This window comes from Trichosurus vulpecula, chromosome 5 (assembly GCF_011100635.1).
Source record: "Trichosurus vulpecula isolate mTriVul1 chromosome 5, mTriVul1.pri, whole genome shotgun sequence".
NCBI classification, from domain to species: Eukaryota; Metazoa; Chordata; class Mammalia; order Diprotodontia; family Phalangeridae; genus Trichosurus; species Trichosurus vulpecula.
In genome coordinates, this window is record NC_050577.1 from 7,875,967 (window position 1) to 7,898,462 (window position 22,496).

A 22,496-nucleotide genomic window follows, 5' to 3' on the forward strand; every position below is an offset into this window, starting at 1 on the left:
CTGGCCTCTCTAGCCAATGGCCCTTTCATTTCCATTGACCAGAGTAATTGTTTTACTATCAGTGAAAATTTACTGCCCCATTCTCCTGAAAAGAACCCACCCATAAGGGTGTTGCATCTCTCTCTCCCAAGCCTATGCCATCAGTCTGAGCCACCCCTGACTTTGTAGCAGAGACCTCGGCCTTGCTTGGGGGGAGGCAATATGCATCCGCAGCCCAATTGCCCAGAAGGCTTGCTTCATGCTTCTGGGAAGCTGGGTCTGTCAAAGATTTACAATGCACTAGAGTGCTGCCTGAAACATTTCTGGTAACTGCAACATAACGAAGGCATCAAACCTGACTCAGCTTCAGCCACCGGGTGCCCTATTCCAAGTTCACGGTCAAAAGGAAAGAAAAGCACTGGGTTGTGGTGTGGGGTTTGCCTCTTGGTGCCCCCGCCTTGGGATCCGGAGACAGCACTGACCCACAGCTTTCTACCTTGATTGATAAGCATCTTCTCTCCAGCAGCATGTATGGAAGGCTGGACCAGCTGGCTGAAAGCGAGAGCTAGAGAAGGAGGAAAAGGCAGCACTCACCAGCACCACTGGGCAGATTGCTGTGGGTGGCAAGATATGGTCCCTCAAGATTCCACAGTCGCACTCGGGTTTGAGGTGAGAGGCACATTTATTATGGAGCTGTAGGAGGAGGGAGAGAAAAAAAACACAACAAAAAAGAGCAGATACAGAATTCTGCAGCACACATCAACAGACAGAGCCCAGGGCATCAGAACTGAGTGCCAGCCAATGCACCCAGGCTGAGGATGCCGAAAATGAACAGCGAGCCTCCCACCCTCAGCCCTCCCCCAATGTCCAGGTATTTTCCACAGACTCATACCATAATTGCTCTTTGATATTTGACCAAAGTACAGCCCTGAATAATTCTCTGTGCCAGCCTAGGTTCTTTCTGCTCATCAAAGCTGTGTTCACAATGGGTCTCCCTCTTCACCCTGAGAAAACAGCCTCCTTCAAGAAGCCCAAGGATCGTCCGTTAGCAGCATCCCTTTGTGTGCGTGTGTGTGAGTGTGTGAGTGTGTGCCGTTAGCACAATCACAAAATGGCCGTGGACCTGCGTGCTGGTGGTTCAGCTGCCTTTTTTTTTTTTGACCCTCCTGCTTTTTCTCAAAGTCATTCCAAACTGCAATGCTCAGTATGTGGCCTGACTGATCCTATCATTAGCTCTAACTTAGCAATTCAATATGTAAATGCACCCAGAGATTCTTCTCAGTGGGAGCAGAATATAAATTCAACATGATGATTACAATGAAAGAAATGCAGCTCTCTGGAATGTTTATGGTCCCTGCATTAGGCTGGGGTGTGGCCCCTGCAGGGATCAGGCTGCATGGACACTTAACAGGATGCACTGCATCTTTCATGGGCACTCAGGGAAGGGGAGAGAACAGCCAGCTATTCTGAGTCCCTCATCTGGCAGAAGAGGAAGCTGAGACCCATGGGGGTAAAGTGAATTGGCTAAGGTCACACAGAGAGGATCATAAAGATGGAAAAGACCTCAGTGGACAGGGTGCAGCATTTGAAGTCAGAAAGACCTGAGTTAGAATCCTGCCTCAGATATTGGCTAGCTGTGTTGCCCTGGACAAGTCTCTCACCCTCTCTAAGCCTCAAGTTTCCTCAGCACCTAACTGCCAGGGGTGCTGTGGGGATCCAATGAGTCCAAATACATGGAATGTGTTGCCATATGCTACGTGCTAGCTGACACTGTCAATCATAATTATCACTGTATTGGGATCATCCATGTAGGGCTGGTGGGGCATTAGGAGGCCATCTAGCCCACCCCCCTCATTTAACAGATAAGGAAAGGAAGGGCCAGAGAGAAGCAGAACCACATTCCCCAAGCCCACCCCCGATTCCAAAGGCACCAATGATCCCGTTGCCCCCCACACTGACTCCCCTTTGACAAATGGCCAGAAGGTAAAGAAATACACAAAATACATGATTTTATGAGCGTAGCTTCAGTGATGGATGGAAGAAAGATGGCAGACACTGCATTCATCCAATCCCCCAAGTCTTCCCCCCTACCCCACACTAGGTATTCATGATTATTATTTTTTTTTAATTTTTGATTCATCTGTTTTTAAAATGTGTATGACTGGCTGTCTTTCAGTCTGGAATGCTCAGTGGCTGGCCGTGGCCCCCAGGTTAAGAGATGACTTACCGAAGGCAGAGCTGAGGAGCCACAGGACTTCTCCATTTTGAACAGAATGCCCCCTCCTTGAGGACCTGGCCCTTATTCATTTGTGCGGCAAACTTCCCTTGGCCAGCAGTTACTTAGCAACAGAAAGTGGAAGCCTAATGAATGTTGATTTACTCTGGGCATTAGAACGATGCTGGGTGTGTGTGGGGGGGTGAATTTCAGGGACTCAGCAATCTACTGCATTTGTCAGGATAATTCCCTGCCTTGTTCATAAGGCGACTTGTAACATAATTAATGCACACCAGGCCATGTTGCATCAAATAAACGTAGCTTCACACATTCAGGGATAATTAGCAGCTCTGCTTCTCAGTGGCAAGCAAACTTATCTATGAAAAATGATTTTAATCTTAGTATTAAGCACTGCTGATCTTTGACAAGAGGTGGGGGAGATTAAAGAAGGTGTGGAAGACACATGAACCATCCAGCCAAAAAACCAGACACACTGTGATGTACTGATACAGCAAATTAAAGTATCTCTCCCCACCCCAAATCACATACAAAAATTATATGTATGTATATTTGTATAAATGTATATATACATATATACACCTACATGTATACATACATACGCATTAATTCCTATGTACTTCATCAGTATCCCTAACTCCATCACCACGTTCCCTGAGGTCCATCACCCCTAGGGACAGGAAGTCACAGAGGTCAGAGTTCCCCAAGAGCTCCTGACATTTATAACCACAGACGTGTTAGACTGTTCCTCCACAATGACTTCACCAAAGCAGAAGCTTCAGCCCACTGCCCATGCTAGTCTCATCCTCTCATAAAGAAGACGTGGAACATAGAAAACGCCCCCTCTCTTCCAGTAAAGGCAATCTAATACCTATGAGGTGGAACCTCAGTTGAATTAATTTGCTTCTTTAATTATTAGTAATTCAGAACATTTTTCTATATGCTGTTGACTGCTGCCAAACATGAGCAAGAAAGGGGGGTGATAACAATTGTTGGAAGGGCTATGGTTGGCAGAGGTATACACAGGTCCAGTCTCCTGCAAAGCAATTTAGAACACCACCTCCAAAGCTACTCAACTGGGCATACATTTTAATCCAGCAATACCCTGATTCTCATGACTTAAGAACATAATGGGGAACAATGCTGCACTGTTAGAAATTACAGGGGCAGCTAGGTGGTGCAGTGAATAGAACACCGGCTCTGGAGTCAGGAGGACCTGAGTTCAAATCTGACCTGACACTTACTAGCTGTGCAACCTTGGGCAAGTCATTTAACCCCAATTGCCCTGCCTTTCCCCCTGCCAAAAAAAAAATGGATAGTTTCATGGGGAAAAAACAAAACAAACAAACAAAAAAACCCTGAAAGATTTGAATGAGCTAATGCAGAGTGAAGTGAGCAGAATCAGAGGAGAAATTTATAAAAATAACACTATTCCAAGGAAAAGCAATTTGAAAGGCTTAAGAACTTTAATAAATAAACCAATCAGCTTCCCAAAGACTGACAGTGAATTGTGTTTGTTAAACTGGGCATATCTAGTTCAAGGATTGGTTGTTTTCTTTCATTCCTTCTCCTTTTCCCTCCCCTACCCCAAATTTGAGTATGAGAGAGAGGGAAAGGAGGATATGAAGAGCAGAGCAACAAAAAGAAACAAAGAAACAAAAAGGAAGAAAAGAGTGTTTTTGAAAGATTTTTTTGTTTGATTTTTTGTTTTTTTAGTTCATAAAAGAGAATAGAAGGGAAGAGAGAAAGGAGCACAGACAAGTAAGGGAACTTTGAAAATTACATAGAGAATTTATATTTTTAAAAGAAAAGCAAGCTGCACATAAGAGCTTCACCATTTTCTGTACAATTCTTTTCTGTTCTACTATTTAATATTGGTAAAGTTTAGAATTTTTTTTAAAGGCGAGACCTACCTATCCACATATGTAAAGTACTTTGCAAACCTCAAATACCACTTAAATATTGGTTTTTTTATGATCATCATTATCATCATTATCCTTTGACCATTTGCCTGTTAGAGAATTCCTATATATTTGAATTAGTTCCTTATATATATTGAATATCAGAACTTGATCAATAAAATTGCTGTAAAGGCTTTTTGATACTTTCCCCCCAATTTACTGTTTTACTTCATCTTTTAATTTTATTTATTTTGATCTTTTAAAATCTTTTCGATTTTATGTAATCACTTAAAAACCCTTCTATGATCCTCTCTACCCATCGTTTGGTCGAGAACTCTTCTTATCTTATCCACAGTGGTGACAGGCATAGTACCATTTATATCTAACCGTGTGTCAGTGAGATGTTAGTTTGTACTTAATTTCCACCAGACTGCTTTCCAGTTCTGCCTGTAGATTTTGTCCCATGAGGAGTCCTTTCCCCAGGAGTCAGCACCATTGATGCTGTCCAATGCTACCAGACCAAACCCTTTTCTGCTTTGGATGGTGGGATGTGTCTGCTGCACTGATAGACTTCTCTATTCAACACATCACGAGATCGCTCGAACTACTATTGTCTGCAGTGGAGGTTAAGGCGTGGCATTGCTGGGTAATCTTCACCTATACTTTTGGTTTCATTATTCCACTTGACATTCTTGGCCTTTTGCTGTACTGTGTGATTTTAATTTTTCTTCAACCTTTAAAATTATTTTTTCTTAAGTATATTCTTGTATAATATAATTTTCATTGCAATGGTACTGAATTAAAAAAAAACACCTCAGGTAATATTACCCCTTTTTGGCACAGCCCAACCATGAGTAAATAATACCTCTACAACTGTTCACACATACCTTTATTTCTGTAAAGAATGCTGTGTGGTTAGATTAATACAGTTGTGGCAGGCAGACTCACAAGTATTTTAAACACTATGCATTTATTTGGTATAGAAATTGTCTCTTTTGCTTTTCAGATTTTGTTAGTAATATCCAGAAATGCTAATAATTTTGTGGATTTATTTTCTATCATGCTATTTTGCTGAATTTATTTAAATTAATGTTATTTTTCTCTCTTGGCTTCTCTAAGTAAATTATGATACATTGATCAAAAGTAATCATTTTGTTTCCTCTTTGTCTATGAGTATTCCTTCAACTTCTTTTTTTCCTTGTATTGTTATAGCCAACATTTCTAACATTACATCAAATAGTAGTGATGATAATGGGCATTCTTGCTTTATGCCCTGATCTTAATGGAAAGGCATCTGCTTTATCCCTGCTATATATAATGCTGCATCTTGATTTCAGATAGATAATATTTATCATACTAGGAGAAAGTCCATTTATTCCTTTGTTTAAGTATACGTACTGCTTAAAGTGACCACAAATCCACTTATTCCTACCCACTTTAGTATTTTTAATAAAGACCGGCAAATGCATTTTCTCAGAAGATTATTCTGCATCACTTAATATATACACATGTGATTTTAATTAATAAGTTGATTAATTAATAACCCTTTCTTTGGTGCTTCCGGTTTGATGGGCACTGTCCTAAGGACTGGGGAGAAAAATGGAAGCATAAAACATAGTCCTTCCCATTAAGAAGCTCACATTCCAATGGGAGAGAGGAAATGCAAATATTCTCATTTGGTTTTTGTTTTGAATATCCTTTTTATGATTGTTGTTTTCTTAATATTGAAGCACTAGTGAATTCTTGTTGTAAATGAAGAGTAGCCATGCTGCGTAATCCTGTCAATGTGTTTCTGTGCCCTCTTGGGTAATACTTTATTTAAATGTTTTATGCCAGCATCCTGTAAGGGTGAGAGTCTACAGTATTCTTACTCTGGTTGGTTTACCTTGGTTAAGGTATGATCATGTTTATAGCACAAAAGTTTGATAGAATGCCTTCTCTTCCTATTTTGACAAATACTTTATAATGTAGTGAAATAAATACTTCTTTAAATAGTTCAAAGAATTGAATTGCACATCCATCTGACCTTTTTTCCTTTCCTTTTTTCAGGTTCATGTATGGCTTGTTCAATTTCTTTTTTTTCCAAATTTGTGTCCAATAAGTAATTTATTTCTTGTGCTTTTAATCTGTTAATATTTATCTGATTAACTTATCAGGTTTATTGATATATAAGTGGGTGAGAAGGTTTCTTATAATTTCTTTTATCTCTCATTTGTTTGGAATTCTCCTTTTGCTTTTATGATATGCAATTTTTAAACCTTTTTTCCTTCTTCTTTTTTAAATCAGATCACCAGGAGACCAGCCAAGACAGTAGAGTAGGAGGAGTGCCACTCAGCACACCCCACAACCAATCCAAGGAAGATCAAAGAAGAAAGCCAGAGTAATTAAATGGCAATGAGGAAATCCAAAGAGAAACAGCCCCTGTTCAAACTTGGACCCCAAGGCAAGTGACAAGGGCTGGAAGTGCAGGATGTAGAGGACCAGAAGGGCCCCCAGGTACGACAACAAAAAAAGGTGACCCAGATCAGGTCCTCTACAAAACACTCAGGCTAGGCCAGCAGCATAGGCTCCTGCAGATGGTCAGGGTAACACAACTGACCCTAGAATGTGGAGCCAGACCAGTACTTCTGGAATGTCTAGAGGGCATCAGGACCCAGCTAGGGCCCAGAACCAGGCTAGCCTGGAAGGACAGTTGCTCTGAAATTGCTGACCTGTCTAGTTTTCTAACAGCTGGAATCAACTACTGGCTGATGCAATGCCACCTAGGGCCAAGTCCGTAGTGGTGCTGCCCAGGGCCAAACTGAACTTGGAAAACTCCGGAAGGCGGGGACCAGATCCGATCTTTGATCTGACCAAAGAGACCTATTGAAAATCTGAAGCTTTCTGGTTTAAGCTGCCTCGGTGGTTTTTAAACAACATAGCACTCAGTAGCCGAAGAATATAGCAGCAGCCAGCATTGTGCCAGAACTGAATTGTACTGACTTGTAAGAGATAATTGTTAAATTTTCAGTGTGTGCATTTAAATCTTACAAATGGACAAATGCTCTGAATCTCATTTTGATTTATTGTTTTCCTGATTTCCAGACTTAAGAAAATGATAGAGAAATCATAACCCAAATTCAATACAGTCTTTTTCCAGGGAACAGGTTACTAAACATTTACCAGCATGCTTCTGGGCAGAACCTCATATAAAACAGACCAGGACTATACAGGGCCATGATAGGCTTAATATAGGACTTAAGTGAACAGACTCTGGTTCTACCAAAGTCCCGATCCAGGAAGTAAGGCTGGAAGAATGAGAAAGAAGGTAATAGGGTCAGAAACTATCATGATGCTTGGAATACTCACAACACAGACCCAGGGAGAACAATGATTGGGAAACAACCTAATGACAGTCTTCAAGAAATTCCTATCTTATTTGTTACTCATGAGACCTTTCTCAGTATTAGGGTAGTTGAAGAGAAAATACACATACACAGACACAGACACACACACACACACACATATATACACACACACACACACATATATATATATATATATATATATATATATATATATATATATATATATATGTATGTATGTAGGTATGGACAGAGGGTACAGGGTGAGTTGAATATGAAGGGATGATATCTAAAAAGTAAAATTAAGGGGTGAGAGATGAATATATTGGGAGGAGAAAGGGAGAGACAGAATAGGGTAAATTATCTCACATAAAAAAGGCAAGAAAAAGCTGTTGCAATGGAGAGGAAAAGGGGGAAGGTGAAAGGGAATGAATCAACCTTACTCTCCTCAGATTTGGGTTAGGGAGCGAATAACATATACACTTGGTGGGATATCTTACCCTACAGGAAAGTAGAGGGAAAGGGTATAAAATCGGGGATGATAGAAGGGAGGGCAGATTGGGGGAGGGGGTAGTCAGAAGCAAACACTTTTGAAAAGGGACAGGGTCAAAAGAGAAAATAGAGTAAATGGGGGGGTGGGATAGGATGGAGGGAAATATAGTTAGTCTTTCACAATATTACTATTATGGAAATGTTTTGCATAACTACACATGAATCTACATTGAATTGCTTGCCTTCTCAATAAGGGGGTGGGGAGTGGGGAGAGAAGAAGGGAGAAAATCTGGAACTCAAAGTTTTAAAAACAAATGTTAAAAAATGTTTTTACATGCAACTTAGAAATAAGATATAGAGGCAATGGGGTATAGAAATCTATCTTGCCCTACAAGAACTAAGGGGAAAGGGGATGGGGTGGGGGAAAGGTGAGAGAAGGGAGGGCAGACTGGGGGAAGGGGCAATCAGAATGCATGCCATCTTGGGGTGGGGGTTGGGAAGAGATGAGAAGAAAATTTAGAACTCAAAATCTTGTGGAAATGAATGTTGAAAACTAAAAATAAATAAATAAAATAAAATTTAAAAAAATAGCCTTTCTTGGCCACAAGATCAACTGGAATTCTCAAAGAAATGAAGCCAAAGTTAGCATTCTTTAAAAACAAAGAGTTTAAAACAATATTGCAAATTAAAAGAGAATTGAAAAAAAATTGGAAAAGAAATGAGAGTTTTGGAGGAAACTCTTGGAAAGGGAAGAGTTTAGCATGAGAAGTACAGAACCTCAGAACAGACTCTCCCCAAATTAGAATGGATCAGATAGAAGTTGATGATCCCCTTAGATAACAAATAATATTAAAAAATAAAAGGATTGACAAAATAATAAATTTTGGGTATTTCATAATTTTAAAAGACCTGGGAAACAGATTAAAGAGTGATACTTCAATAATCATTAGACTACTTGAAAGTCATGACAGAAACAAAAGGAGGGGCATGGATGTCATATTTTAAGAAATTAAGAAAGATAACTGTACAGCCATATAAAAACAAGAATTCAAAGTAAAAAGAAACAAAGAAAAACAAAACAAAAACACCAATCACCTCTTAAAAGAAACCAAATAAAAACTCAAAAAAATCATAGTCAAAATTCTTAGCTCCCAGGTCAAATAAAAATAATGCAAGCTGCCAGAAATAGTTCAAATACTGAGAAATCAGAATCAGGATCAATAAAGATTTAATGGCTACCAATATAAAGGAGTGGAGAGTATATAATATAATATGCTATTCCAAAAGGCATAATAACAATAAGAATAATAAGCTTACAATTAAGAATAACTTACCCAGAAAAACTACTTCTTCCCCTATGGGGGAAGGGGGAATTGGATCTTTCATGCCATGGAGGACTTACAAGCATTCTTGGTGAAAGGCCCAGATACACAAACACAGAAGTAATGAAAAGCTTAGGAAAGGTTTTATTTTAACAAATAGAAGAGATTTTACAAGGATGAAGTATTTATATTATAATGGGGAGGGGGCAGGTGGTTATAAGTGTCACCTCAGAACCTTACTGATATCAGGGTTCACAGGCAGCATCAAATAAGAGAGAAGGCTCAGGAGTCATTTTGTTATGGTTTGACAGCCTCAGAAGAAAGGAAAAGGAGAGGAAAAGAGATACACTATGAAAGGAAACCAGAAGAATAGGAGAGGGGGGAGTCATCTCATATAATGGGAGGATGAAAGTAGAAGTCTATGAAACACAGAACGGAGAAAAGGAACAGGCATCCCCGAAGCATCTCTTTCCAATGAACTGGACCAAGGAGAGTAGAAAACACATACACACACACACACACACACACACACACACACACACACACACACACAGGAATAGGAGAAAATAGAGATGAAAAGAGGGAAATAAGAAACATGATAAATTTAAGGAGAGATTAGTCACAAGACAAACCCCATGCTTGGAGGAGAGATCATGGGGGAGTGGTGTTAAATGAAAAGGGCGAGAACTTATGATTGGAATCTGGTTAAGAGGAAAGAAGACATATGGATCAGAAGAATGGAAGCTGACTACATAAAGAATTGAACATTAGTGCTGAGTACACTCCTGTTACACACATTTCTTCACCTATGTAAAGAGTTAGGGGAATAAGGAGAAGATAAGTAATAAAGGGATAAGATAGAAGGAAATACACAATTAATAATAATTACTGTGAATGTGAATGGGATAAACTTACTCATACATAACACAGATGAAGACAGCAGAATGGATTAGAAAGCTGAATCCCACAATATGCTTTTTCCAAGAAACACACTTGAATATTTTTCACATAGAGGTGAAAAAAGAGGGAAGAGGAGAAAAATGCTTTTGAGCTTCAGCTAAACTAAAAAAACAAAGGAAAAGTAGGGAAATGAGCCATAATCTCAGACAAGGTAAGAGCAAAAAATAGATAATGAGTAGTGATAAACATGGAAAATAAATTTTGCTGAAATATGCCTCAGAAAATGAATATTATTATTTAACATATATGCACCAATAGCATAGCATCTAAATATTTAAAGGAAAGTCTAAATGAGTTTTAAGGAGAAATAGATAACAAACGTTAATGTCAGAGGATCTAAATGTACCCCTTTCATAGTTGGACAAATTTAATAAAACCAAACACAAAAAAGTTAAGGACATATATGTGTGTGTTTAAAAGTTTGATATGGTAGATCTCTAGCAATAATTAAATCATAATAGACAGTAATATACCTATTTCTCAACTCCTTTACAAAAACTGATGACAAATTAGGATAGAAAAAATCATAGATAAGAGCAGAAGCACAAATATTAAATATATACCTTCCAAATATACATGAAATAACAGTTCAAAAAAGACCATTAAAGAAAGTGTGAAAAACCAACTGAATATGAAATCAGTCAGGTCTAACGTAAGTCATGAATATGACAGATTTTTATAGTAAAGACAACAACAATAATAATAAACATACCAGAATTTCTGGGATGCAGCTAAAGCACTCCATGAGAGAAAACGTGTAACTGTATCCACTCTCATCAAAATAAGAAAGGAGAGATCAAAATTTTCAAGAAGAAAAAAACAATTAAAAAGGAAACAACAAATTATGAAACCTGAGTTAAATATCAAAATGGAAATTTTGAAAATCACAAAAAGAAATGAATTAAAGTTTAAAAGTCCACTGAATGAATAAATAAAACATGGAGTTATTTGAAAAAGAATAAACTATTACCTAATTTGATTTTTAAAAATAAAGAGGAAAAAAGTTACCAATATTAAAATTGAAAAAAAAGAAAAATTTACAATAAGAAAAATAAGGGATATTGTTAGAGAATTTTGCCCAATTATATGACAATAAATCTGATGACTTAAATGTCATGGATGAATATTTATAAAAATATAAAATATCTGGATTAGCGGAACAAGAAAAGAATATGTGAGCCAATCCCAGAAGAAAGAAATTGACCAATTCATAATTGAGTTCCTAAAGGAAAAAAAATCCTCACAACCAGATGAATTTACAAATGAATTTTATGAAAACATCCAAAGAACAACTAAATCCAGTTTCATATAAAGTATCTGCAGAAACAGGAAAATAAAGAATTCCACCAAATAACTTCTTTGACAGGTATGTTCTTAATATCTAAAGCAGGAAAAGTCAAAATAGAAAAATAATATTGTAAAATAATGTCCATAATAAATATTGATGGAAAAATAAATTAAACAATGTATTAGCAATGAGTACATGACAACGTATGACAAAATCTATGTACTATGACCAAGTAAGATATACATTAAGAAAGCAGAGCTGCATAAATTGGGGAAGGGGGGGCAAAAAAAAAACAAACAACAACAGAAAAGCCTACCAACAAAATTGAACATATTGATAACAAGAATAAGAGAATATAATGCCCATTCCTGTTGGGGGAAAAGAAAAGTAAACTAAACTAAAAACAAAACAGAAATAGATTTTTTTAACATTGCAAGAGATATCTAGCTAATGAGGAAGACAAGCATTATAATATAATGGTTATATACTAGAGGCTTTCCAACAAGATCAACAGTTGAGAGATTGATATGCATTGACATCACTACTTTTTAACATAGTACTAGAAATGGTATCTATAGCAATAAGGCAAAAGAAAAAAAAAGAAACTGAGGGAATATGCACGGACAAAAAAAAAAAAGCATGATGATAGCTTTTTATATGATATGATAGCATACTTAGAAAACCCTAACAAGTCAACTAAAATTAATAGAAACAATTTTAAAATTATGCAAAATGTGGCAATATAAAATAAATCTACATAAAGCAGTAATATTTCTGTATATTATCAATAAAACTCAACAAGAAGATTAAGAAAGGGAAACTACATCTGAATACATTAGGTATAACACAGCTGGGAGTTTCCAACCAACCAATATATACACAACAATATCACAAAAAAGGAAATTAAGATAGGCCTGAATAATTGGAGAAAATTAAGTGCCCATGGAGCAAAAGTTATAAGAATGATAATTCTACCTGAATTAATTTACTTATTCAATGCCATTATCAATCATACTGCCAAAGAATTACTTCAGAGAATTAGGGAAAAAATAAGAACAAAATTCATCTGGAAGAGCAAAAAATCAAGGATCTCAAAGGAAATAGTGAGGAAAAAAAGAGTGAGAAAAATAAAGGAGATGCTTTACAACATGTCAGACTATATAATGAAGTGGAAATTAATGGAATGACTTAGCAGGAAATAGAGGATGATCAATGGAACAGATTAGGCATACAACACATGGAAGCAAATTTACACAGTAGTCTAGTATTTTATAAACTCAAACATCCCAGCTACTGGGATAAGAACTCATTATTTTTATTAAAAAGTGTTGGGAAAACTGTAAAGCAATTTTCTGGTAGAAAGTAGGTTTAGGCCCAATGTATCACACTATATACCAAGATTATCTCCAACTAAAACATGAAGAATGGCATCATAAGCACATTAGTAGAAAATGGATGCTAACATTTTAATCTATGAATGGGGGAGACTTCACGATTAAGGAGGTGATAGAGTGAAGAAGAGATGCAGTATCAATGCTATTCCCCCAGTAGGTCAAGGTTTTCAATTAAAGCAACAATTTTGAAATTTTCTCCAGTTGAGCTGTTTTCTGAAGAGAGAGAGAGAGGGAGAGAGGGAGAGGGGGGGGAGGGAGAGAGGAGGGGAGGGAGAAAAATAATACAGGATAAAATGGATATACAGACATAGGGAAGGAACCAACATTAACGGAGATTAGAGAGAACCCAGACATGCCAGAGGATGGAAAAGAGTGGAGAAAGAATTCTAGATATGGGGGAATGCCATTGAAAGTGATGGAGCCAAGAGATAGCATGGAAGTCAGTGTCAATGGATTGTAGTGAATAATGTGGGATCTGAAATGAGAAGAATAATATGTGAGAAGACTGGAAAGGTAGGAGAGTCCAGTAATGAGGGACTTAAAAGCTGAGCAGATGGTTTGACCTTGATATTAGAGGTGATGGGGAGCTGCTAGAGGACTATGTTTTGTTGCTGCTGTTTTTCTAACACTAAGATGCCAAAATCAGACCTGCTCTTCAGGAAGATCAATGCCATAGCCAGGTGGATGAGAGCGGGGAGAGACTTGAGGCCAGCAGGCTATTGCAGTAGTCCAGCAGGTAAGGTTATGAGGACCTGTGCCTGGGTGGTAGCAGTGAGAGAAAGGAGAAGAGGGTATATTTTAGAGATAATCGTCTTGGCAACAGATTGGTAGGAGGGGTGAGAACGAGTCGATAGTCAAGGATGAAACCCATTTTGTGAGCCTGGGGCAGCTAGGTGGTACAGTGGTTAGAGCACCAGGGTTGGAATCAGAAAGACCCAAGTTCAAATCTGGACTCAGGCACTTACTAGCTGTGTGAGAAAGACAGAGAGAGTTGATAACTGAATCCATGGGAACTGATGAAATCACTGAGTAGTAGAAGAGAAGAGGGTCCAGGAAAAATCCCTATGGGACACACAAGTTAGTGGGGGGGGGGGGGGACTGGATGAAGATGATGCAAAGGAGACTGAAGAATCATGCTTGGATAAGTAGGAGGAGAACCAGGAAAGAGTAATGTCCCCAAATCCAAAAGAGAAGAGAGCATTAAGGAGAAGAAGGGGGCTCACAGTGTCAAACGTTGCAGAGAGGTCAAGGAGAAAGGAGACAGAGAAAAGGCCACTAGACCTGGCCCTCAGCAAATTGTCGGTAATTTTGGAAAGAGCAGTTTCAGTTGAACGATAAGATGGCAATCCAGATTTCAGAGAGCTAAGAGAGCAAGTGGAAAGGAAGTGGAGGCAGGGTTTTCACCGTGTCTTACTGCCTTGTAAGCTAGTAAAGCTGAAAACCCAAAAAGCACTAAGATTTTTGGGACACTCCATGTCCAGCTCCAGTCCTGCATTAGTAAGTCCTTAGAAGGCACTTCAAAAGGAACATCCAGGAGACATTTTAAACTGAACACTTCCGAAAATGTGTTATCATCTCCCCCCAAACTCTTCCCTCTCCGAACTTCCTCGGTTCTGAAGAAAGCACCACCATTCTGCTAGGCCACCAGGCTGATTTATAAAGGGGTACTCTCCTGCATTCCTCTTTCTCCCTTGCCACACAGAGACCAGCCACCGCCAAATCTTTTTATTTTTATCTTACTTACGTCTCTCCCATCGGACTCCCTCCTATCTGCTTACACCATTACCACCTCAGGTCAGAACCTCAACACCTTTCACTTAGATTCTTGGAACAGTCTTCCAACTGTCTCCTGGCCTCAAATCTCTCCATACACAAGAACATCCCACCCGCTGGGAATAATTTTCCTTAAACTCAAGTCTAGCCACCTAAGTGTCCTGTTGCCCCTAGGATAAAATAAAAAATTCTGTGTAGTTGTTAAATCCTTATTGGTCCCAGTGTCATTGGACTTCAATCCCCTCCTGCACTCTTCAGTCCAGTCACACTGGACATCTGCCTGTTGCACACATTCCTTTCCCCCTCTCCCCACACATATGAATACCCTACTCTATCAATGAACTCTATGACTTTGCCCCTGCCATCCCTTGTGCCTGGAAGGCTCTTTCTTCTTACCTCTGCCTCATCAAGTCCTTCTCTTCCTTTAAGACATGGCTCAACCTCTTACACATGAAGTCTTTTGCCCCCTTACCTGCTAGTTCCTTCCCTTCCAAACTACCTTGTATTTAGCTGCTTTGTATATATGTATATTTACTTTACTTCCATCCATCCAAACAAACATACCCGTGTGTGTGTGTGTGTGTGTGTGTGTGTGTGTGTTCTGCCACTGTTGTCTTCCCCATTAGAACTTAAGCTCCTTAGGAGCAGTGACTGCTTCATTCTTTGTAGTTGTAGCCTGAGTACCTAGCAAAATGACCAGCCATAGCAGGCACTTGATAAAGGTTTGTTGGCTGCTTGATTTTTCTAATTCTGCTAAATAGTAATACCTTCCTCCACCCTCCAAAACAGAAATCAATTTGAATTTACTTTGAATATGCCTATATAAGTCCATAAGACCATTAGAATATAAGTCCCCTGAGGATAGAATCTATTCTACTTTGTCTTTGTATCCAAAGTACCTAGCATGCTGCCTGGGCTATTACAGACATTTAACAACAGTGTTAACTGATTGAGGACTATGATGAAAGCTGAAGAACGGATCCATGAGATTCATTTGGATTAGGAGAGCTGGCCTTCAGATTGGGCAGGGAAGAGCAAAGACAAGAGTTATGACTGAGCCTGCGCACTTCAGAGACTGCAGAAGAGCAACTATAAAAATGGGAAGAAGGAAAGTAACCTATGACTAACCAGGCTGGGAATGGCAGGCAGGACTCAAAGACACGCAAGGCTGTAGTGGACTTAGAAAGTAGAAAGAAGAAAGACATTCTATGCCTTCACGGAGTTTATAATCGAAGACAGTAGGTAAAGGAAGCTGGGGGCGGGGTTAACTAAAGGATAGACATCTTGTAGAGTCACTACTGGTGGGTGACAAGTGAACGGATCACTAGGATTTGGAGCCCTCTATAAGGGGGGATATTTTTGGATCTACCCCCCAATTGATCCTAGAATCAGGAAGACCTGCCTCAAATCTGACCTTAGACACGTCCTAGCTGCTGGACCCTGGGAAAGTTACTTAGCCTCTTTCTCTGCCCCAGTTTTCTCAGCTAAAATAGGGATAATAGCACCTACTTCCCAAGGTTGTTATGAGATAATATTGATGATGGGCTAATGGAATATAAAGATCTTCCCTGTACATTTATAGGCCTATGTGACTACATGTGTTGTCCTTTCTCCTTGAAACAGGGGCCGTATTCCCAGGCCTGAAAGGTCAACTTATACCTGGTCGATTCTTCTTCCTGGAATAGTTGGAAGCCCTTCCAGCAATGTATGGAATCAATCCTGTGCCCTTTAGAGCACAGACATTTTGCCTTATCAATCACAGATGTCTTGCTCCTTTGAACTCTGGGCCAGCTCACAGCAGCAACACCTCCTGTGCTGAGTCACACAGAGCCTTTTGGCATTGAGTCAATCATGTACAGAGTCACATGATCTTTGGCGCCTTCTGGCTCCGAGCCCATCAGCTGCTAAAATACGCTGTGCCATTTTTTCCTTTATTTGAAACTGTTTATATTCCGGGAAATTGATATTCTGCCTTGAGGCTCACTCACAGGAAGGATGCTTTGCCCAAGGCATTTGGATTCCCAGGCCAGGACTCTGGGGAGCTGTTATCAAGGGGACCCTCCGGCGTGTGACCGCCGATGTTGGCATTTCCCTGGCTTGGTGATGTATGCAAATATTTCTATTACTCCATTAAGTTTTATCTTTCTATATTTCTTTAATACTGCTTTATAGCGTCCTTATGTGTAGAATAAATGCCACATTGATCTTACTTTGATTTGAAGAGTGCTTATTATACTATGAGATCCAGTCCTTAGAAGTCTATATCCATAGCAGCCACCCACATCTCATCAACCATACAATTGGTAAAACATTTAGCCCAGTACACAGTGGGTGCCAAATGAATGCATGCTGCTATGATCATTATCAGTACAAGTATTATTGTTCTCATCAATTACAAAGACTACTCTGAGGTGCTCACTCTCTTATAAACACGAGATTATAGGGGCTCTGGGGAGTCAAGAGCAAAAATCAGTCTTTGCTATTACGGAGCTCATGCTGCATTAGGGGAGACAAGATGTACACATATAGAGCTAGCAGTGGTCCTTCCACTTGGCAGACACACCTTGCTCCGTACCTCCCTCCTCTTTCCTCCAAGAGTCCTTCCTTTGGAGCTGGGAAGCCCCTGTATCCCAGGAGGCAGACAGAGTCCCTGGAGAGTCAATCTAATTCAATCCACTTTACAGGAAGGATTATGTGCTTTTATATTCTTGGAGTGACTTTTAAAGATTCAATACAGGGATCCTTGTGAAGAGAAAAGGCTATTAGATTTAGTAAATAGAGGAACATTGATAATTTTGGAGAGAATAATTTCTGTTGAATTACGAAGTCAGAAGCCAGGCTACAGAGAGTTCAGGAGACAGTGAGAAGAAAAGAAATGGAAGAACTGATTGAGGATGGCCTTCTTGAGGCATTTGACCGTGAAAGTGAGGAGAGAATGAGGACAATGGCTAGGAGGCATAGATGGATCGAGTGAAGGTTTTCTGAGGAGTGCTAACGATGTAGAAGGGTTTGTAGGCAGGATGGAAGCAGCCAAGAGACAAGGAGAGATGGAAGAGTAGTGAAGGCATAAGGATTCCAGAAGATTCTTTAATATAAAATTAGAAACAACAAAAAAGATCACCAGACAGGGGTGTTGTAGAGGCGATCCTACATTAGTTATAGGTTGGACCTGATGGCTTAAAAATGGTCATCAGAGTTGTCAGAGGAGGTGTTTGGTTCTCCTATTTGGAATTCTTCAAGTACAGATTGAATAACTACTTGTCAAATATGTTAGAATGGAGATACTTTTTTTGTATCTTTGGCTTGAGGTCACACTGTAGTGTAAGTTTGGTGGTCGTTGAGTTGTTCAATCAATTATCCCTCTCTACCTAAAGTAAGCAATAAGATGCTATACCCCAATAACATAATAAGGGAAGAACACATTCCAAAAAAGCAAATATTTTAGACTAAATAAGAAAAGATCTTGAAGAGCACTGGGTGAACTAGAGTGAAGGGAAGCCTTTCCCAAGTGACTGAGGTAACCCTGTCACACCCTACCGATTTCCTATAAAATATCAAGCTGCTTCCAGAACAGAGAGATTTCCACTGAAATCTTAGGTGGAAGACTTCCAGTTAGGGCACAGAGATGTGATTAATTGGGCAGTGGAGATTACCTCAGTTTCCCCCTTTTCCCTTTGTCTGCAGGAGAACCTTAAGAATGTTGAAAGGTACAAAGAACTTTGGACTCCCCATCTTTCCATCAGCACCCCAATATCAACCCTGGCACCACAGAGACTGGTGGCACTGTTTGTATTGAAGGCTAAGATTAGCCTGGAAATAATGTTAAAGGAAAATTTGAGGTTCTACAAGAAAGACAAAAAAGTAAGACATCATGCCAGGGGAACTTTCTAAGTATCCCAAGAACAGGGAGTAAAAGATAATATGAGCTGTGAATTACCCTTCTGCCACATGTGTCCTCTATACCTGAGCCCACTTTCCTCTGGACTTTGTATAGGAGTAGCTGTATTGGTAATTAAGGTGAGATGTTTTTACTGTTTTAGAATGCTAAATTAATTAAATGTCTTTGATTGAGTCTAACTAGGTGCTAAACCCCAGGCCCAAACACCTAATTACTAGGTGCTAAGCTGATGTACACGTGAAGCCCTCAGGGCCCTAAGGGGAGTTGCTAAGACCACAGCCAATAGTATGCGCCTAAGTTCTGGTCCCTCAGATATTTGATGATGTCTAAAGACTGTATAAAAAGAGAACAGAGTTGTTTGCTTGGGGCTCTGAGCCACTGGAGGAGTGGCGGGTGACTCTGCGCCAGCCATTGTTAATCCCTGGCTCATGAGCTCAGATATTGATGCTTTTGGGTAACTATGAATTGTGACTTGGTCTGTTTATATCGCGTTTGTTTGTAATTTGTTTGTACTTGCTCTGAAGTTCAGGTTGCTGGCCTTTCCTCCTGAACTAAATGAGTTTATATGTATATGTTGGATTAAAGTAAGATTGTTAACCCCTTAATGTTGCTTTCCTTAGTAAGGAAGATCAAAAGAACCAGTGCAGGCAGCATTCTTGTTGTTGGGCTTGTGTTGGTTTTTCACCCCCACAGCAGCTGCTAGCCGAATTGTCGCAACAGTAGTGGGTGAGTATGTTAGTCCTGGGAGGGGGTGTGTTTTGTCCAACTGTTCATACTGTACCACTTTCTAAAAGTCAATATAGCCTATATAACTAATTCAAACAAATTGATAATCAATGAAACAAAGCACACCAGTGGTGGCCCATGAAGTATAGAATCAGAAAGACACTCCCACAACGTCTCAAGATTCCCTTTAGAGCCTTTTGGGATACTGAAATTACACTCTGGGACCCAACTTGTGAGTGAGTAGTGGATGAGATAGAGGCTTCAGAGCATGTGTTCAAAGAGGAAGAGCAATGCTAAGCAGAAGAGGAACAAAACCAAGATGGTGAAGGGCCTTGAGTTCAGATCATACAATCTACTGAAAAAAGGCGGGGAGTGGGAAAGACAAAGAAGATTTGGGGTGGACACGAAAACTACCATCAAGTGAGAGTGAGGCTGTAATGTAATATGGGTATGAGAGTGGTTCAGTTTGGTCCCAGAGGATAGAACTAGGACCAACAGCTACAAGACTCAAAGAAGTCCACCTAGACCCGGTCAGGACCAATGAACAAAACAAAAACAAAACCCCCTTGCTGATAATGAGATCTCTGACCATGGGATGGGCTTCCCAAGAAGTTCTGGGTTCTTCCTCCTTGCAAGTCTTCAAGCAAGGCCCCAGAAGACCTTTCCTCCAGTGTGTAATGGTGAGAGTAATAGCTCATAATAATAGCTAACATTCTACAGCTCCTCAAAATTTGCAAAATTCTTTGTGTAGATTACCTCATTTGACCTCATTTTAGAGTATTAGGTGGACAAGATGGCCACTGAGGCCCCTTCCAAGCTAAATGTCTGCGATTCTCTAAAAGTAATAAATGAGAATAATAAAAGACAAACTTTTAATGGGACTCGGGGAAGGAGGAAAAGAGGTAAGTAAAGACTATTCCCCTAAAAAGCAGGTCACTTGCGCTGAAGATATATATCTGTCAGGCTATAGAAGCTTTTTTCCTAATCTTGTACAAATTCCAGCAAGCTCTCTGAATTCTGACATTTGTAAAAAGCTTAAACTCTTTTCCAGCCATTTTTAACCTTTTAAAATTACTATGTGCAATTCAATATTTTAATAAAAAGAGTGTAACTTTATGGTTCTAAAGTCAGATAGGGAGCTGTTACAAATATGATTCCTTTCACCTCAGGTCTATAAGGTCCACACTGACTCATTCACCCTTCAGACATGGGGTGCCTGCCTGACTAGGGCTTTGGGGTCACAGACCACAGAGCAGGTAGTGCCATATGCCTTTGGAATCTGAGGACCATGGAACATAAACTTCAGTGGAAATAAATGGGAACAGCGTTCAGAGGAGGTTTGGGAAGAAAGGATGAGTGGAAGATCAGGGAAGTGAAGCTTGGCTTATAGGACCCTAATAAAGGACACAGAAATGCCTAATGCTGATGTGATACTTTGCTTAGAAAGTATTTTTGCTGCCTAAATCATGCTTCGATATATCTTATAAATGTATATGTGTGCACAGGATATTTTTTTGGGAAAAATGAGCTACTACTTAGAAGGCTAATTTCATACAAGCCAGTGTAGTAAATTGAGGCACATACAGTATCAGAGTCGAAGTTTGTTAAGTAAACAGGGAAGATATTGGCCTGAAAGGAGACTTTCCATGTTTGGTGATAGCTCCCCTGCATATCTGTTCTAGATTTGAACATTATGGGGAAATTTATCTAAATGAACTTAAACAGGACATCTGTTTGTTTATAATCTATGTCTTACATGAAAACAACAACAACAAAAAAAGAAATGAGGTTGTTCAGTGATTCATTTCAGAGTCTCTATCAGGCCTGGGGCAGAGGATGTGGGGAAAGAGGAGGTGAGGACAGGAGTGCAGAGTTCAGCTAGAGAGAAGCTAAGGGGCCCCTGCGATAGCACTAGAACCATATCACCTCAAGCCTTTCTCTACACAATGTACTATGACGATCTAGATGATCCTGAATGATCTGGGTGATCCTGGATAGGACATCATAAGCTCCCAAGAATGTGCAGATAAATCAAAGAGCAATGGAGAGACACATGGTGGGAGCAAGCCAAGGAGAGCCCACAACTAATGTAGATGTGGGATGTGGTACAGAAAATGTGACCAATCAATAAACATCTCTTAAGTACCTACTGTGGGGGGGGCAGGGCAGAGCCAAGATGGCAGCTGGAAAGCAGAGACTTGCATGAGCTCTCCACCAGGTCCCTCCAAAAACCTATAAAAAATGGCTCTGAATAAATTCTAGAACTGTAGAACCCACAAAATAGCAGAGGGAAGCAGGGCTCCAGCCCAGAACAGCCTGGATGGTTCCTGGGTGAGGTCTATCTCTCACAGAGCTGGGAGCAGAGCAGAGCCCAGCATGGGAGGTGGCAGGACCAACCAGACCGGGAGCCGGGTGGAACAGGCCCTAGAGCCCTGCATCAGTGAGCTGTGGCAGTTACCAGACTTCTCAACCCACAAACACCAAAGACAACAGAGAAGGTTACTGGGAAAAGCTGTGGGGGACAGAGTGAAAGGAGTTCGCGGTTCTGCCACCAGCCCGGAGGGAAGCAGGGCTGGTGCAGCTACAGAACTACAGCTGCAGTTGCTTCTGGCCCCAGGCCCACTTGGTGGGAGGAATTAAGTGGCAGATCAGAGCAGGAGTGCAAAGCCTGCTTAGGATCTGAGTCAGGTCCAGGTTGGTGGTTCTTGGGGGAGGAGGAGTGCTGATGTGGCAGAGCTGGCTGTATAGAAATAGCTCTGAAAACAACAGCGCATCTCCTCAAGCTTGGAACAAAGTACTCTTTATTCTACAAGCAGTCATACCCCGACGAAAAACTCAAGGGTCAAGTAAGTTGGCTGGGAACATGGCCAGGCAGTGAAAACAGACTCCGATTCAGTCTCAGACTTTGGAATTTTTCTTTGGTGACAAAGAAGACCAAAACATACAGCCAGAAGAAGTCAACAAAGTCAAAGAGCCTACATCAAAAGCCTCCAAGAAAAACATGGACTGGTCTCAGGCTGTGGAAGAGCTCAAAAAGGATTTGAAGTACCTATTGTGTGCTAAGAGCTGGTAATACAAAGATAGGCAACATGCATTCCCTGCTCTCAAGGAGTTCACAGTCTATTGGGAGACATAATATACAAGCAAGTACGCTCAAATATACTATGTGCAGGATAAATTGTGTGA

General features: G+C 40.1%; 2 protein-coding genes across 2 annotated transcripts in view; both read right to left on the reverse strand.

The window, feature by feature from the left end:
• Nucleotides 1-665, reverse strand: part of LOC118850186 (diacylglycerol kinase beta-like) — a 230,445-nt gene extending 229,780 nt beyond the window's left edge. Inside the window, exon 1 of the mRNA XM_036759405.1 lies at nt 574-665. The gene's annotated coding sequence lies outside the window, so the exon portion shown is untranslated. The remainder of the gene's footprint in view (nt 1-573) is intronic.
• LOC118850187 (diacylglycerol kinase beta-like) overlaps nt 1-22,496 on the reverse strand; it is a 112,193-nt gene that overhangs the window by 12,601 nt on the left and 77,096 nt on the right. Inside the window, exon 11 of the mRNA XM_036759406.1 lies at nt 574-672. Coding sequence (XP_036615301.1) covers nt 574-672 — 99 coding nt within the window. The remainder of the gene's footprint in view (nt 1-573; nt 673-22,496) is intronic.